The 18,322-nt window shown below is 46.6% G+C and overlaps 1 protein-coding gene across 3 annotated transcripts in view; it reads right to left on the minus strand.

Moving 5' to 3' along the window:
• Window positions 1–657: 657 nt before the first annotated feature.
• CASZ1 (castor zinc finger 1) overlaps window positions 658–18,322 on the minus strand; it is a 191,428-nt gene continuing 173,763 nt past the window's right edge. For 2 of the 3 annotated variants that reach the window (XM_021529833.1, XM_077788100.1), the window contains 11 exons: window positions 17,995–18,136; window positions 16,790–16,853; window positions 14,063–14,223; window positions 10,949–11,071; window positions 10,097–10,432; window positions 9,196–9,394; window positions 8,487–8,658; window positions 7,480–7,628; window positions 6,963–7,197; window positions 5,288–5,581; window positions 658–2,069 (listed from right to left, as the gene is read on the minus strand). In XM_021529833.1, the coding sequence (XP_021385508.1) occupies window positions 814–2,069; window positions 5,288–5,581; window positions 6,963–7,197; window positions 7,480–7,628; window positions 8,487–8,658; window positions 9,196–9,394; window positions 10,097–10,432; window positions 10,949–11,071; window positions 14,063–14,223; window positions 16,790–16,853; window positions 17,995–18,136 (3,131 nt within the window). In that variant the 3' untranslated portion in view covers window positions 658–813. The remainder of the gene's footprint in view (window positions 2,070–5,287; window positions 5,582–6,962; window positions 7,198–7,479; window positions 7,629–8,486; window positions 8,659–9,195; window positions 9,395–10,096; window positions 10,433–10,948; window positions 11,072–14,062; window positions 14,224–16,789; window positions 16,854–17,994; window positions 18,137–18,322) is intronic. The other variant, XM_031506617.2, reaches the window with a different exon arrangement.

The raw sequence follows: 18,322 nt of genomic DNA on the forward strand, positions 1-18,322 counted from the left end.
GTTTTACAATATAAATAGCATTCAAAATTATTATCATTAACAGTCAAAAGGATCTGGAAGAACAGAGGAGTGTCCCATTCCCACCCCTGCTCATTCATTAATGCATCCTCATTTATGTGACAATAAATACCCAGTCCCACCCTGGCTGTCTGATGCCATTTAATGCTGGAGAAAGAAGGGGGAAGGGTGGAGAGAGAGAGAGAGCACACTCCTCACCCCCTCCTTCCCACTGGCAAAAGCTGAGCTACTTGTCTTTGTGACATCAATTCCTTTAATTTTATATATGTGTGTGTGTGTACATTATATAGAGAGACACACACACACAAATATATATTTCTAAAATTCATTACCTCTTGTTCCCACCCACCCCCCTCCAAGAAGTGGAGATTATTATTATTATCGTACAACTGAAAATATGGAAAAATAAAACCCAGAAAGAAAATTGGGGGGATAGAGCCCCACCCATAAAAAAGGGTCCCCAGATGGGCACAGGCCCCACGCACCGTGCAGGGAACAAGGAAAAGTAGTGGGTACCCTCAGGGTTTGTGTCCATAGAAAGGGTGTTTTTTGCTGCATCCTGCCCCCTTGTTCTGGGATCTGTAGAATGGAGTGATGCAGCACCAGTCCTGCTGCGAACCGATCTCTTCTGGGGCCTGGGGAGGAGCAGGGGTTTCCTTCCTTCCTCTCTCTCACTTGTGGCACAGAGTTTGTTTTTGATTTGCCATCCCCATCTTTGTTCTTGCCTTATACGGGGTCCTCTCAGTAAATCTGTGTAAGAGAAAAACCAAACCACTGTCGTTGCTGTCTCTAGGATTAAGGAGAAGCTGCTGGAGCTATGGTGGAGGCTGAGGCAGCAGCTGGAGCTGGAGCAGGGGCAGGAGCTGGGGCTGGAGTGAGGGCTGGCTCGCCCTGTGGCCTGGAAGCATCACCATGGTCTGTGGAAGAAGCACCCTCCTCTGGTTCTCCATCTTCTTTAGTGGCCAGGCCTTCAGGGTCCGGCAGCGATTCTTCAGAATCTGTGTTCAGGTCTTCCTCCTCCTCATCCTCCTCATCATCGTCATCATCATCCTCCTCTTCATCATCCTCCTCTTCTTCATTCATCTCCTCCTCATCGTCCTCTTCATCCTCCTGGGAAGAGTCGTCCTCGTCCTCCCCGTCCCCGGAGCCCGGTGCCCCCGCGCTCCTCTCCGGCGGCGCGGCCCCGGCTCTGCTCGGGGCCGGGCCCTCGGTGGCTTCCGCCTGCTTCTTGCTGAGGTCCAGGGAGTCACTGAGGCCCACGCCCGCCGCGTTCTGCAGGAAGAAGAGGGAGCTGTTGTTGTCAGTGCTGAGGTTGAGCGAACTGTCCAGGTTGATGGAAGAGTTCTGGATGTCATACTCAAGAGTGGAGTGGGCAAGGCCCTCGGGGCCGGGAGAGATGGCAGGCAGCTCCCCTCGCTCCTGCTTCTCGTGTTTGCGCTTGTGAGAGTCCATCTGAGACATGCCCACCACCGTGTGTTTGCAGCCGGGGTAGGTGCAGTGGAAGTGGGAGCATTTGAGTTTGTACTTGCAGTCAGGCACCTCGCAGTCCACGCTGGAGCTGAACTGGCAGAAGCCGGCGGCGCTGATGACGTCCTGCTTGCCGTGGTGCTTGCGGTGGGCTGTCACCTTGGTGCTGTCAGTGCAGCGGAAGCCGCAGCGCAGACAGTGGAAGTGTGTGCTATTGCCAGAGAACTGACAGTCTGGGAAGTTACAGCTCAGTGAAGACTTGAAGCGTTTGAAATCATCCAATACCAGGTTGTCGACGCGGTCGTGGTGCTGGGCGTGCTTATACATGTGGGTACGGCCACAGAACTTGTAGCCACAGTTCTCCCGTGTGCAGTGGTAGTGGGTAACCTTGAGAGAGAACTGGCAGCTGGAGTCCTTGCAGTCCTCGTAGAGGTCATAGCGCCGAAACCCCTCCAGCATCATCCCTTCGTCCAGCATCTTGCGTGAGGACGCGGTCTTGCGGCGCTTGCCAAACGGGGACATGTCCTCAATAATCCAGAAACGCTTTTTGGCCCCCGAGGCAGTTGGCATAGTGATGGTGTTCCCTGAGGAGAGAAAGCGCAGAGCGGTGTTGCTGACAGCCAGGTCTCTCCATCTCCCAGCCGTCCTGGCAAGCCCTGGATTTGCCAAGGCACAGTGCTGCAACTCTTCCCACCCTGCAGCTCGTCCCTCGAGCTCTCAGTGAGCCTCAACTCCAGATCATGGGCTAGCTGACGCCTGCTGGACATCACTTCCTCACCTTCCAGCATATCCTGCCTCGTCTCTGACTGCTGCTCTGGCAAACCTGATCTTGTACAAATATTGACTGTTGCTTCTCTGGTTTGCTACTTTCACAGTTTCTCTTGCTGCTTAACCTAATCTCTAGTCCCATTTTCCTCAAATCAGACTTTAATAGGGAGGAGCTGGCTTGTTCCAGTCCAAGGACTGAGGTGTGTTACTGTAGTTCACTGGGGTGGTAAAAAGAGCTGCACTGTGCTAAAAGCTTCTACGTGTGCACTTGTTTTCCCCTATCCACGCTCTTATAATACACCACAATTGCCAAGGACAGGCAGGAAGTGAAGGAAGATCCCATGCGTGATTAAAACTGCAGGGGGGGGCTGTGGAATTTATAGAAACAGGATGGACTTTGGCCAGGAGACTGCAACATCCCTCACTGTAATGAGCCTGCACATTACAATGAGTGCACTCAGAAAGACAGATGGACAGATGTTCAATGGAGCTAATTCTCATCATCACTAGCCAGTGGACTCAGGGAAAATACCAGCTCTGCAGCATTCCCTTGGGTCTCAAAAATTCCACGATGCCCCAGTATAAAGAAAGATCCCTCATCTATCTTCCACTTTGATTCCAGGGCCAGCATAACTGGCCAGTGCTCATGTCCCCTAGGATCATTGACATCAAGGAACTCAATCTATCTATTAACTTTTTTCCTTCTCTGCTTGCTGTTTCCAGACTCAATCCACAAGCTCCAGTATCAACATGCAGCACAGACAAGGTTGGAGGCAAGAATTTCTCACCAGGTGCAGAACTGTGAGTGTAATTAGAAATTATAGGTTGCAACTAACACATCTTTCATTTTTTTTTACTCTCTTGCTGCTGAAACTGCCATCTTCTTCAAAGAGGCCCAATTTGTGACACACATTGTGTGGGGCCCAAGAACCCAGAGCAGTGTGCATCCTGCTCTGGGAGGCTGAAGGGACAGTCACTTCCTTCTGGCACAGGTATCACAGGTGACGACCCCTCAGGGTCAGCCCTTCAACCACTGAAGGAAACCTCCCACACTCCCAGTGGCAGTGGAACCTCCTCTCCCACATGCCTGGGCTGTACAGTTTGTGGGATAAGCAAAGAACACAGGACTTTTCTACACCACTTGTTAGTGGCTCTTGTGCTCAGCTCAGGTCCTGTGTCACTCATCCATGGTGAGGCCATTGGAGTGACACGGTGGAACTGCACGCTAAGGCTGATTTAACCAGCTACCAGTGAAAGAATAACTTTCTGTCACTGGAGATTTGAAATTGGCAGGCTCTTAACAACAGAATCTGTGACCAATTTGCTCTCTGCTCCCCCCTAAACATCTGGTATTTCATCTGGTATTGAAAAATCCAGTTCTACACTCCCAGCCAACTCATGTAAGTGCAGTGGTGCCTGGACAAATTGCTGCTGCCCAGATTATCTCCTTTTAATAAAATTACAGCCAAACCATCAAGTCTCTTAGCATTAATTACTTAATGATCATATTGTCTGTCTTTGGGCGGCAATATGGGATAACCCATCTTAAAGAAAAGACTCTGGATGGGAAATAAGTAGAATTCAAATTTTACCTGTTTAAAACTCTATACCTACACAGCTTTTAAAATAGTTCAAACAGATGTGCTTAAAACTTTAGTTGAAAACCAATTTTGTTTTCTCATACAGGTGAAGTTTTGGAGTAAGGGCATAATAATGAGAGATGACGCTTTGGTGCACTCTCCTCTTTTGCCAACATTCAGTTCCTGCACCCTGTGAAAGATTACAAGCCTCAATGGATGTGATCCCCAGCAAATCTCAGTGGTAAGTGTCTTCCATAAGGTTATTTCTTTAACCACTATAATGTAAGCATTCACCAAACTATACCAAGGTAAAAACAAAAGACACTTAAAAATACTTGATTAGAGGAAGCACAGCACAAGGTTAAAAATGTTTCAGCTGCATGCAGTTCAGTTAAAAAAGAAGCAAAGATTGAGTTTCTTGTGAATTTTGTTAATTGACACACACTCCTCTGGACAAGGCAAGGATCCTTCTGCCAAGTCCCTTGAGAAAAACCTATGAACTGGAGTTGGAAACCTGAGAAGTTGGTGCTCCAGCCATACTCCCAACCTTTGACCTTGGATTTACATATTACTACAACTGACAGGAAGAATGACTGGGACGTTTGTAGGCTGCCAGAAGCCTCGTAATTGTGAACTTAAAGCACAAAGATGTCCTTAATTAACTAGAAAAGAGCTAGGAGTGGGAAAAGAAGCCAAAAATGAGACACACCCTAAAAGCCATTCCCAGATGGAATGAGAATACCCAGCCTGAGACATCTCTGATCTTAGTCACACATGGGAATCATGGCAGCTTAAAACTGAAATCTGTATTTTCTGCAGCTGATTAGAGCCTTGGTAAGTAATGACTTTGAGAAACGGCTCAACTTTCTGAGGATGACATTATGTGACACTGCCTGTACTTCACTCCTCATCCTGGGAAGGCACCCTTGAACTTTGTGGCTTCCTAATGAAGTTTGCAAAATCAGCTGAAACACAGGACCTGGGTACCTCATCAGACATTCACCTGCTGACATGTGTGCAGCACACTATGGCAGGCACTGGCTTGGGTGGCCTGCAAGATCTAACCAAGAAAACCAAGTCCCATTCATGCCACATGAGCAAAAGTTTGCTCTGTGGCCACTTTGAGGTTACCAAGACACTGAAAATGCATGTTAACTGTGGGTTTTGTTAGGTTTTTCTCACAGTTAGGAATTGGTGGTAATTGCTCTCAGTTGAATAACTGAGACCAAACGTCTATGAATGATTTGCTGTGGTTTGTGTTTGTTTTTTTGGCTGTGGTTACTGTGTCAGCAAGGAAAGGGAGCAGGCATGGATGGGCCCTTGGGTGACATTTGCTAAGGCACAGAGCGACCTTTGCTGCTCTACCCACCCAAAGGTGCAGAGCAAAACCATGGGCAGGGTGAGTGGGGACAGAGCTGGGCACAGGACATGGAGAGAAAGCAAAGAAGTGTTACCTGCAGCATCCTGCACTAAGGGAACGTCACTTTTTACTGGAGTTGGAGTGGCAATGATGGGCGAGAACCCAGCGGTGCTGGCGGCAGGCATGACAATGCCTCTGCTGGCTCCCAGGGTGGCACTGAGCAGGGAGTACGAGAGACAAGATGGAGAGAAGAGGTAGGGGAGGGTGGGGAGGGGAGACCTAAGCAGGGCTTGTGAGAAAGATGGAGGCAGAGATGGTGGTGGAGGTTGTGGTGCAGTGTGGGTGGCATCATCGGCAGCAGCAGTAGCAGTAGAAGGAACCAGGCAGCCTGGAGAATGTGGAGAGAAAAAAAGCAGAAAAAAGAGGAAAAAAAAAAAAGAAAAGAAAAAAACAATAAAAAAAAAACCAACCAAAAAAAACCAAAAAAACAACAAAACAAGAAACAAGAGAACTGAAATGAGAACCCAAGAGCAGAAGCAATACGATGAAAATGGAAAATACATTCACAAATGTATGAAACAGAACTGCAACAGAGAAGAAACAGAAGGTGAGGAATTGACAGCACCAGGAAGAGGAGAGCTGTCTCTGTAGGAGTTAAAGTGGCTTAATGGTATAGGGGAAGAGACACAGGCTTTCAGGCAGGAATTCATTTGGTCATTCTGGTCCTTGTTCATCTCTAGGGTTGTTCCTGCTTCAGTTAACAGCTTAAGGGTGCTCTGGCACTTGGGGCAGGTGGAGCTGCTCCCTACCTGGAGAGCAGTGGGGGACATTTCCTGGCATTTGGGCCACTACTGGCACAGAAGAGTGTGCCAGGAACCACTGCCCCACCAGAACCCTCTGGAGGTGCCATGGGGCAGTGCCATGACCAGCAGTGCTCCTACAGTGGGACTGCTGTGATGGCCTTTAACTGGGGTGGGGTGGGGGGGAAGAAAACTAGGAAAATATGTATGGAATTAAAGCAAACGGAGGCAGCCTATGCAGAATATCCCACTAAACCCTGGGAAGGTACAACTAAGAGATCCCTGGTCATCACTGTATGGATGAATTCCTAGCAGGTGTCTGACTCCCAAGGAGTTGACCCTGCAATGCAGGGCAGGGGGAGATGGCTCTGCATGATCCTGGCAAACAGGGCAGGAACTTAATTTCCAAAAGAGGAGATGAAGGGGGTCTGCTCCGTGCAACTGCACAAAGTGGGACAAGAGTTTCTGGGTGAGGAAGGGAGCTCAGTGAGCTGCTTTTAGATGCTGCTTTCTGAAGATGTGATAGGTTTTATCCCCTGTGTATGTCAATCTGCTGTTGAACTTCACCAGAACAATAAAGTACTTGACTTTGGATGCTGCTTGAGAAAATACAAAGAGGTACCAGAGAAAATTCCAAGTACAGAAGGGGCCCACAGCTCCTTTTTTTCTATTATTTTTTTGTTTTTTTAAAGTCAACTATTAAAATATACCCAACTCCAAGACCCAGGATAAAAACCTCTCTTCATGGGAGGAAAAAGGTATGCTGCTAAGTCCTGGATGTTTGAGGTGTATATTTTGATGGACCCCTTCTCTCAGGTGCTGGAGAGAGCTGGGTTAGTGTGAGGCACTACTGAAGTTGGCACAGTGTGTATTTTAAGGTGCAACTGTCCCTTGGCCTCTTTTTATGAGTTTATCTCCCAGGAGAGCAGGCAACTGATGATCCATTTCACACACAGCCTCCTCCCTTACCTGCTGATGTACTTTCATTGCCCACTGGAGTGCTGGAGCAGCTGCGGTCCATATTGGAAGATTCAGAGGAGATGCCCCCAGGGCTGCAGCCAGTGTAATCCATGTACTCTTCTGTTTCAGTGTCCATCATGCTTGGGGGTCCCTGAAAGGAAGCTGGGGTTCCTGATGAGGCTGGACTGGGTGCCATGCTGCCAACCTGGGGGAGATTTTCATTTCTTGGAGTGTGGCCAATAACCTGCAGCAGCAAAACGAGACGGGGACTTTCACACCAAAAGCAAGACAGCAGGACCAAAACCTGTCTGCACGTTTATCTCCCTCTGCCACAGTTCATGAGGGACAGCTGGCATGTGCTTTTAGTGGAACCCTGTCACGGGGTACTCCACGGCCCAGCAGCATCCCCCAGTGCAGACACACATCCCTCAGAGTCTGGGTACAAGTGTCTTGGCACTGCACCAGCTCTGCAACCAAAGGGGCCAACACTGCCTCTGGATCTACAGCTTCAGCCACAAGGAGTTACCTGAGTAGGAACACGATCAAAGTTCTTCCCCAGCATCCTTCTCATGTGCTTCCTGGCATGGGATGTCATTTGGTGCTTGAGCAGGAAGGAGAACTGGCAGCCCTCTCGGATGCAGTGGAAGTGGCTGTTCACCTGGTTGTATTTGCAACCTGCAGACACAAAACCCACACTTAAGTTGCACACGAAGGTTCTGAGAGGGAGCAGGACCAGAGGGAAGATGTTGGGCAGAACATTAGCAGTGGTCATGGGTTATTCAGGAACAGTCTTGAATGAAAAGAACCCAAATTCACGATCTACTGCCTGCTGGGCAACCGCAACAGAGGATTACAGTGTACAGAGATCTACGACCTCAGCCTAGTCCCATCCCTCTTTGTGCCATTATAAAGGAAGGAACATTGCCATTACATCTAGTAGTGCCTAATGCTCTTCACTCTTAGCTAGTGCCTTTTCTTTTAGAACAAGAACAAAGCCATGACATTTAGCTGTATCACAGAAGCTACAATCAAAATACACATTCATAATTAGATTAGAAATGAAAACTTTTCCCGCTCTGACTGTGCTCTCAGAAAAGCAGTCTCATATCAGCTCTAGCTCTGTACAGTGTGTGCACTCTGGTCAGACAGGAATGAGCCAGGAAGTGTTTACTGCCACTCCAAAACTGTTGTGCAATAGGGGCAGCTACTGAACAACAAGCAATTCATATGGGTTCTGGCATCCAGCACTTCACACGTTCTGCTCCTTGTGGCCACAGCCAGGTGTGCCAGGCGTGCACAAACCATTGAAGGACAATCCCAGGCAGCCACGCTGTACAGCTGATAAACAGTGGCTTGTCATAGTTCAAACACAGCTACATCAGTGATCAGGATCTGCTGTTTCCCATCCTCCCTTGGCCATATGCACAGAGGTAGGGACCTACAGACAGGCTCACTTTTACTTATCTATCTCCATCCATCCACCTTTACTTATGGACGTGGGACACACCACATGAGAAACGGAGCACAGCTCACCTAGTCTGCCACATTCTTCCCGCTTGGTAAAATACTTGAAGCCGTTGGCTGCCCTTCTCTCTGCCTTCTCATGCTTTTTCACGTGCCAGGGCAGCTTGGTGGTGATGTTAGTCACGAAGTAGCAGCCGGGCCGCAGACAGTGGTAATGCCCTCGCATCCGGAATTCACAGTGCTGGAGGGGAGCACACAGGCACGGTGCTTTAGGCAGGTCTATGACAAATGCACTCTCAGCTGCCTGCTACTAATGGTGTCCCTTCTGATGTGTCAGAGGGGCCTACACTGATACTCCACATCCCATTTCACCTTCCACAACCTGCCACGCACCTTGTTCCCTCTCGAATCTCTTTACACTGCTGTCGTGTACTCTGTAATACACTATTCTACGTTGAGATATCCCAAAGCTTACTCATGGCTTTCCCTGGATTCACCACAGATTCATCATAGATCCTTATTCTATTCCATCTAATGTCTCTCAGATTATTCTCATTCCCTTGTCCACTTCACCCGAGTCAAAAAACCACAAAAGCATCGTGATTTCCCATTTGATAAAAACCAAATGTTTTTCCAGACCACGTAATTATGACTTCCACGGTTCTGCAGTAAGGCCAAGAAAGCCACACACAGCCTCACTTCCTGCTGGAGATTCAGCAGGATCCTACATCTCCTTCTCCCCAGTCCTGCCAGAACACTACTCTGGAATGGCTCTTACCTGGTTTGGACAGAGACACTGCAGGGAGTAGTAAGCAAACTGGTCTCGCACATTCACCAGATTATTGTTGGGGTTGATGTGGTCCAGGCAGTGGGATTCTGCTTTGCCAGAGGTTTTGCACACATACTTGCAGTTCCCAAAGAGACAGTGGAAGTGGAATTTGTTGGCGTACTTGCAGTCTGTTGCCAAGCAGGGATCACTGGAATACATCCAAAACCCAATCATCACCTTCACTCATTTCACACGTTTGTTTCTTTGCCAAGATTTAATTCAAGGGGAGCCCAGCTGAAGCCTCTGTTCCAAACATGGCCCACAGATTTCCCATAGCCATGTTCCTCTTCAGGGAAATTGAGGCTGGCTGAATTACTGCAATTCCACCCAACTACTGCACTTTCTTGGTTAGAACTATTGGAACACAATGGGTTCTGTAGCCCTCGAGGGCCACTTTCCCAATTTAAAGTTCAAAGGAAACACAACTCTTGAGCATGGCCACTGCAGGGGCTTCCTCTGATCTGACAAAACCAGCACTGCCCCTCTCATCAGCTAATGGGTTTTGGTACCTTCCACCCCCCACTCAGTGCATGAATTTCTGGCCCAATAACCTCATTGTCAAACATACTGCAAAGATACCTGTATTTCTGCACAGGATAAAACAGGGATCAGTGATAGATAGATCACCAAGTTTATTTATCTTCTAAACTCATGCCTAAAAGTGCTCTTAGATGCACTCAAAAACCTTAAAGTATTTCCTAGACCTCAGAGAAGTAAATTTTCTGTGAAGTCAAGACCAGAGTATTTTCCAGACAGGTTTCTCAGTGGGTGAGCAGAAGTTTAGCATTGCAGCTCTGAGGAAAGGTTGGCTGGGGAGGATAGAAGGAGGCAAATGGTAGCTAAAACTTACTTCTCCTGGAACTGAAGAAATCCAGGTTTGACCTGAGGCTTGGCATTCTCCAGGGAAGTCGTTGCCAAGGGTGAAGCTGCCAGGTTAGGCACTGATGCTGGGATCTGAGGCATCTGGGGTATGGTTGAAGCCAGCTGCTTCCAAGCAAGTAGTGTGGGAGCAGAGGGCATAGCAGCTGGAGCTGGAGTGGGCACGTCAAGGGCAGGAGCACTGGCCATGGTGGCAGAAGCAGCAGATGGTGATGAAGGGGCCAGTGAAGCCTTATTCTCAGTAGCAGTTGAGAAGGGAGACTCAGAGTTGCTTTTCACAGTTCCACCTTCAGTTCGGAAGTGAAAACTGCAAAACATGATACTAATTCAGACATAAATTCTTGACCATTTCATGTAATTTGATTAAACACCAACAAGCATGTGGCAGGAGCCTGTAAACAAATTGGTGTGGATAAATCCTAAAAGGGGCTCTACAGACTTTGAGGTAAGATTTAGGGCCATCCTAGATCACCTATGAAGAGAAGGGAAATCCTTAGGATGGGTGGAGACAGGTGCCAGAGCATGTTAAAATCAGAGAAACCCCACAATCACTGCAGTCACTGAGATCAGCTGTGGGGCAGCTTCCCCCAGACATTTCCTACAGTGAACTGCAGGGAACCATCCAACAGGAGAGACCAACCATGCTAGCAGATCTGCCTTAAAATTTGCAGCATCTCCTTCCCTACAACCCCTTCAGAGGCAGGCAGGTGAATGGCCACTGAAGGCCTTCACCTGGACACTGCACTGCCTTGAAAAGGAACCCGGGGGTGCTGAGCTGCTGTGTGCACTGCAGAGCTTCCTCTGCCTCTGCTCTCCCACTCACTTGGCGTGCTTGATGGCTCCATCCAGGGTGCTGAAGAGGGCTCCACACTCCTCCACCACACAGTGGAAATGCACCTTATGGAGAAAGTCACACTGGGCATCACAGAAATCCTTGGTGCCAAACCTGGCCAAAACAGACAAGCAGACATCTTAGGGAAGGCCCCAGGAGAGAAGTGGAGTTGGAAGAGACATTTTTTTTCTGTGTTTTTCAACTCTATTAGCATTCCCACCAACAACAGTAATTCCAGATCCAGAATCCACCCGCCCCCTGCCCTGGACCAGGAGGGTATCTCTCAGATGGGAGAGGTGAAGCATCATCTAAGCAGCAATCAGCAATTACAGCCTGGACTACAGAAATACTGCACAGAACAACAACCCTGCCATGCAAAGCCCAGAGCAAAACCCACCACGTTATCCAAGATCTATCTTGTGTTATCTTGGACCAAATGGCCAAGAGTGCAAAACCAGCTCAGCGTGGTGTCGCTGCTCACCCACTGCTGAGGTTCTCTGGACTTAAGTGCAGCACAAATACATGTGATTTTAGGAAACTCCAGAATCACAGGGAATCAAGAAAACAAGTAAGAAACACTGGCAGGAAGGATTTGAAACCTAACAAGGGAATCTTGCATAATTAAGGTACAACAAACTACAGTTGCTCTGATGAGCAGGAAAGCAAGAAACAAACAGCAGCCTGTATGGTCCCAGGAGGGACCTCTCACCAATGGGAGGGCAAAGCAAAGAGAAAAAACTTGTACTGGAGAAGGAAGGTCTGTGGATATACTACATGTGCTGTCAGTTATGGCTTGCAGGGAGAAGAGGAAGGAAAGTAATTGTGGGGTAAGAGAGAAGAAACCACGTTATTGCAAACTAAAGGGGCTGTTTTAGCAGAGACAAGAAGTGTTGAACCTAGTAAGAAGGCCTCCCACAAAAAAGGAGGTGATGAATCAAAAATGGCTGCATGATAAAATTTGCTTTGGATGAGAAAACTAAAGAAAAAGCAGAGAATTTGGGATGTAGTGAATGCCTTCTAGAAGAGCAGATAAAGGGACTCAATTGAAACATATAAAAATGCACAAATCAAGTCAGTCTGGATGATACATGTCCTGAAGTGCAATGGAAATTAACTCCCAAACTGATTACATTACCATTTGCTGGTTTTTAAGCCATAGAGAAGTGGGAGGTACTACATAAGTGGGAAAAAAAAGGAAATTAAACAGTCCAGGTACTGGTTCTTTGAGGGGAAAAGACAAGCCATCTTTGGCAATTATCATACCTCTGGCCTTAACTTCTTCTTCCAGTAAAGTAATGGAACAAATATTAAGAGGGAGGAGAAAATCATTAAACATCTAGAGGATAAAGGAACCATGAGCAATAAACAGCATCAGGATTATAAAGAATAAATCTTGCCAGACAAATTTAATTGCTTTTTTTGATAGAATTACAAAATTAGTGGACAAAGGGATGCAATATATTTGGTTTTTAGTAAAGCATTTGATTCAGTCTTGCATATGCTCAGAATTAATTCAAATTGGCCTGGATGTAATGCCACCTCATGGCTTGAAACTGGCTGAGGGACCATAAACAAAGGCTGATGACAACCAGCATCACACTGAGCTGGGAGGAGGAGGCATCGTGTGAGTGCTGAGAGGAGGGCTTGGGTTAGTCTGAGTTTATTTCACATCTTAATTAGTAATCTAGCAGTAAACAGTGTGTTTATGAAGTTCACAAAGATACTAAACTGGGAGGAGGTGGCAATACCAGTGCAAGAGGAGAAAAAGAGCACAGAGAGGTTTGGCAAGACAAGGGGGAACGTTCAGAACAGGAGAATCATGTTTGGAAACACACAACAAATACAGCTGGGCATGGGGGGAGTTTTATACACTGGGGACTCACTAAACAACTTTAAAAGCAATGATAAAAAAAAGGATGATAACCAGGGTACTCTACACTATTCTGTGTAGATACAAACAAATTCTGAGCTGCCTATTTGGGGGCAGGAAGCTTGTTCTGTCGGGAGTGGGGAATTCTGCACCATCCAGGGAACAACAGGAAAGCAACAGGACCAGCAGGCACAAGGGACTAATCCAGAGTCAGATTAAAGGAGAAAAGTGAGCCTGGTTAATGGAATGCTGAAAGTTTGGGACTGTCTGAAGGGGCTGAACTCCAGCTGCAGAGAGGGATGATCTGCTGTGGTTCAAGGGATATAAACAGAACTGCAACAAAACTACAAGTGGAATTCAGACAGCCTACCATGGAAAAGGTTGTGACAATGAAACTTATTAAGTGGTAGAATAATACTCCCAGAGACAAGAAAATAGCCACACTGCATGGCACTATTACAACCAGACCAGACAAAATGCAAATGGACTGCTGGGAAGGATCTCACACCAGCCAGGAGCTGATGGACTGGAAGATTTTCTAGTGCTGTCCATTAAAGCCTTTGATTCACAAAGTGTGCACTGGCATTTGTAGGTGAGTCTCTGTGTCAGAGCACAAACCTCTGTGTTTGCCTGGGTGTACCTGTGTGCCCTCAGAGCATGTGTCTGTCTGGGCATGTTTGTGGGTGAGCTTTGTATCTGCTCCATTTTCTTTTTGAGTCTCCTTTCCTACAAGAAAAGCAGCAGAAATCATCCCAGCTCCCAGCCCCTTTTCCTTGCTCCCATGCCTCTGCATCCCCAGAACTTGTTTAGTTTCAGTTGAAATGCCCCGGGAAGCGTGTCAAGGCACCAGTGGCTGTGTGCAGTAAGTGGCCATGGTCTCACACAGCCCCAGTGCTAAGAGCTACACCGAGTCCCCTGGGCTCACACTGCAGGGTCGTAAGGAGGAGCCTAAGGTGAAGTCCAGGATAACAGAACTACATGAAGATCTGTGCTTGTATCTGGTTCTCAAGACCCCTCTGCAAAATAATTCTACATGGGCAGGTGTTTCTAACCAGACGTTAACACCTGGTGCAGGTAGGTATGACCAAGTGCTAGATGTGCTCCAGGTGATCCGTGTCTGGCAGAATCAGGCCTTTACATTCTACAGAACTCTGTGTTCAGGGTGAGCCAGTGAGGCTCTTTGCAAAGGAAGCACTTTCCCCTTTCCTCTGTTCCCAGCTCCACGCTGTCCTTACCGGCGCAGGTACATCTTCCACGGCTCAGAGAGCTTCTCCTGGACAAGGGCCTTCACTGCCTTGCCCAAGTACTGGGCTGGCTCCCCGGCCCCAGCCTGGCTGCCTTCGCCTTCTGTCTTAATGTTCAGCAGGTTGCCAATGCTGGCAGTGGTGTTGGATATCTGGAACAAGAACACACACATTGCATCAAGCCCAGCACACAGACACGGCTACCCTCAGGACTGTCCCACAGACAGCAGTGTCTTCAAAGATTAAAAAAGAAGACAAAAAGTCTGTGCAGGCTGCTCCAACTGCATCAGCAAAAGTTAGTAACACCTCATTCTTCTGCACCTTCCACCCAACCATCACAAAGCACTCAGGTGTCCATTGAATATTTATTCATGGATCTTGTTAAAGCAATGAAGCATCCTGTCTGTTTTATCCATGAGGAAACTGAGGTGAAGAGAGACATCCCCCATCTGACTATGCAAAAGGTGTGTGGGCTCCTACAAATTGCTGGTGGTGGAACTGGCAAACTCCAGTTTATTCAGTCATCTTATCCCAGCCACAAGGATGTCTCCTTTAAAGTAACTATCAGGTATGTGTGAGGGGTAGAAGGATGAAAATCTCATTCAACTGGGGGAAAAATCTGTCTCAAGTTCCTGGAAAATTCTTACTAACGTCAATAATAAAATCGTGTCACTTTTCTGTGCTAAATGGACACATCCTCCACAAAGCAGGACACGGTCTCACAATCTGCACTGCGTGGCTTCAAACAGAATCTACACAGAGAAGGTTTAGAGATCCAGGTGTATAATGTGCAGGATAGAAAAATGAAGCTACTCAAGCCTGCCTAGAGGGAAAATTTTCTTTCAGGATAAATGCATGATTTCCCAGACTCTTTCTTTCTCTGTTGTGCTCTCAATTACCTCCAGTAACAACAGTGAATTTCACAGCCTGAATAAAATGCAGGGTTGGGCCCAATACTTGCAGTGGAAACTCCACCCACTTGAGGGTCTCAAAGCCCTTTATAAATATCAGTTAATTAAGCCTGACAACCCCCTAAATAAACTGCAATAGGCTTCAGGAATCCTGGTTATTTGAGGCTCTCTTAATGCCCCCTGAAGGTAAAGCCCCTGCTGCTGTGTGGAGACTGCAACTCTTTATGGTTGGAGTCAGAAATTCAGATCGTGTGTTTCCACTGGTAATTCCATTTCTCTAAAGTTTTTTTTTTTCCTGTTCTTTTCCCTTAAAAAACAATGAAGGATTTGATTCTGCAATCTTTAGTCTTGGAATTGGTTCCATCAATCACACACACAGTGGGTTCTACTCTTTCCTGGTTTATCTCATTGGTTAATCCCAGTCCTTAAACCTGACTCCTAGTTTGCACCTGTGCTACATTTGCTTTGCTCAACTTTAAGAATCTTACGTCAGACTGCACACAAAAAATGCTTTTTTCTAAACATATACTTATATCACATATTATCCTGGAGATTTTCAAGGGAAGCCTCGATTGAAAGAGAATTTCCCTGATCTGGGACCTTCAGAATGACTCATGACCCCAGAGAGCAGAATAAAAAAAACTAAATACATTTGCTCACTGAAGAAAGACCTGAATATTTGGAAACAATAAAAGGACAATACAAAGAAACAAATAAGAAATTAAGTTTAAAAGATAAAACCAAAACCTCAGTGTAACAGAAAGCCAATGGAGGAGAAAAGTGACGTAAGGATAAATGCAGAAATTAAACAACATAGAAAAAAACAGTGATAAGAAAGAAAGGAGGTGGGAGATTACCAGGCAAAGTCATTTTGCCCTCTCTTGAGGGTTATATGGCCTTGATGCATGTAACACCCAGAGCCAAGGGGATGGCAATAGTTATGCCTATAAAACCTATCACATAGCAGAATATTAAAACATGGCTCAAAGGGTGCCCTGATCTCTAGAGCAGTTGTATACAGCCTCAGAATTAATCTTGGTACAGTAGAATTTATCATGTAAAAGAGAAATATACATTTGAGATGATGTATAATTTAACAAAAAAGTAAGGAAAAAGAAACTGTGCATCATCTAAAATAAATACTCTAGGACACAGTAAAGGGGACTCTGTTAGACACCATTACTCACACCAGAAAGACAGAAATTGATTATTTTGTTCAAAACTTCTAATTTTTCTTCTCTTTCATACAAACAGATTATTCTCTCCCTCCCCAAATGAAGGAAAATGTTTTTAAGTAAGTAAACAAAATCAATAACTATAAAAGGGAAGCGAGAGAGAAGTTTCCAGGTCCTGAAAACAAAAACAGACAAACCCAAATCAAGTAAAAAACCCAAAACCCTTCCAAAGAAGAAAAGAAAAGAAAAGAAAAGAAAAGAAAAGAAAAGAAAAGAAAAGAAAAGAAAAGAAAAGAAAAGAAAAGAAAAGAAAAGAAAAGAAAAGAAAAGAAAAGAAAAGAAAAAAGAAAAGAGCTTTTGGAGCCCTCCTCTGTCTAGAAAGGATGGGGAAAAAAAAAAGGTGTCAGAGGCGGCAATATATTTCTTCAGCCAGTTCATTAAATTAATTCGTAAGCAGTGGCTCTGAAATTATACCCGATGAAAAATGGTCTCAAAATTTAAATGGTACAAACTCATCTTATTAGAGGCAAAACATTAAAAAACAAACGCATCTCTTCCCCCCCTTCCCCGCTATCGCAGCTTTAATTTCTCTTGGTGGGGGGAATGAAAGGCGTTTGATGGATGGCTCTTACCTTATTCATAAGCGAGGATAAAAGAGATGAATTTGCTGAGACTGTGTGGCCATTTGATTCATTACTGAAACACACAAACCAACAGGGTTTAGTTAAGATGTGCACAGGGACTGTGAGCGCTGAGATTAATCCTCCTCCCTTCAGGCTGCCTCGCTCCTCACCTACGACATCCAGGGGAAAAGAATGATGCCAACCTTGCCTTGGGCAGGCCAAACTCGCCTGCTTGTGAGAGCCAAGAGGGACAGAAAGAGGGTCTCAGGTCTGCAAAATTTAGATCTTTCCACTACTAAATGGCCCGGACGTCTTCCCTCATTGTCCACTGCATCACACTTCATTTGTTAGCTCATGACCTCCCCCAGGTTTTACCCTTTCATCCCATTAGAATTTTCAGAACTATCACAAAAATACCACAAAAGCAGGGGGGATGTTGACAAAGGCTCTGCTGCCAGGGATAGGGGCAGTAAGGAAGGCAAGGCACAATCCTGCACTGAAAGGCAACCTTAGGATCTGTGCAGTTGGCTCCAAGTGCTGGACTCCCAAAGGGAGGCTTGTTTAAATAAGGTATGGACAGGAAGGGATACAAAGGTCAAAGTGGTGCTCACTTATCCCAGGATCAGTTCCTCTGCTCTTTTTCCACACAGCACAATCCTCAAACACTCCTGTTCTCAGCAGAGATGCTGGGCAGGTGGGACACATGCTTTGAGAAAGGTACGTTCACATCTGCACAACCATCCCCAGAACTGCAGAGCAGCCTACGCCAGACCCAGAGCAGAGTGAGCCTGACACCCAGCTCTGTGTGTCCAGATTCTCTGGAATGTGCTTCCCTAAGCCCTGATTCAACAGACTACAGCAGTGCAAATGCTGCTGCTAGGAGTGTGCTGAGGTGTGGCAGTGGAGCAGTTTCAGTCAGCTACTGACAAGAGGACTAAGTGAAAACAGCTTTGCCAGCAGCTTGATTTTCAGAAGGGAGCAGAAGAAGTGAAGCTCTTGTTGAAGAGTCAGTAGGTGCCTGTGAGCCCAAAAAACCACCTGGAGAATGGGGTGCAGAGTGAGCCTGCCTGCTGTTAGTTTTGGGGTGTTCAACTCAACCACTGTGAAGCTGCCTTTCACCAACATGCTGTGTCCTCTTGAATTACGGGTATGGAAACTTCCCAAAGCGTGATGCTGGGAAGTGCTGAGTGTTCCTGCCTGCCCACTTCTCTCACCCGTGGTCCTTGACACTCAGGTCCAAGCTGTGCTCCTGCAAGGGGTCCTGACTGGTGGCAGATGTGGGTCCCATGGCCTCCACAGGCTCCTGCTTCACCTGGACTGGATTGAACCGTCCGGGAGGTGCTGGTTGTCCATTACCTGCTCAAGAAATACGGTGAAATTAAGTGCAAAAAAATAAATTAAAAGCATAGGTCTAAAATGAGGTTACAACAGCAAATAAGTAAGTTAAATCATTGGCATCAGTGCCTAAGTGGAAAAAGCAAAGAAAAAGTGTGTGGGGGAGGGAAGTACTGGGATTGCTGGTCAGCGTTTATTGCCAAGTTG

The sequence above is a fragment of the Lonchura striata genome, chromosome 24 (genome assembly GCF_046129695.1).
Source record: "Lonchura striata isolate bLonStr1 chromosome 24, bLonStr1.mat, whole genome shotgun sequence".
NCBI lineage: Eukaryota > Metazoa > Chordata > Aves > Passeriformes > Estrildidae > Lonchura > Lonchura striata.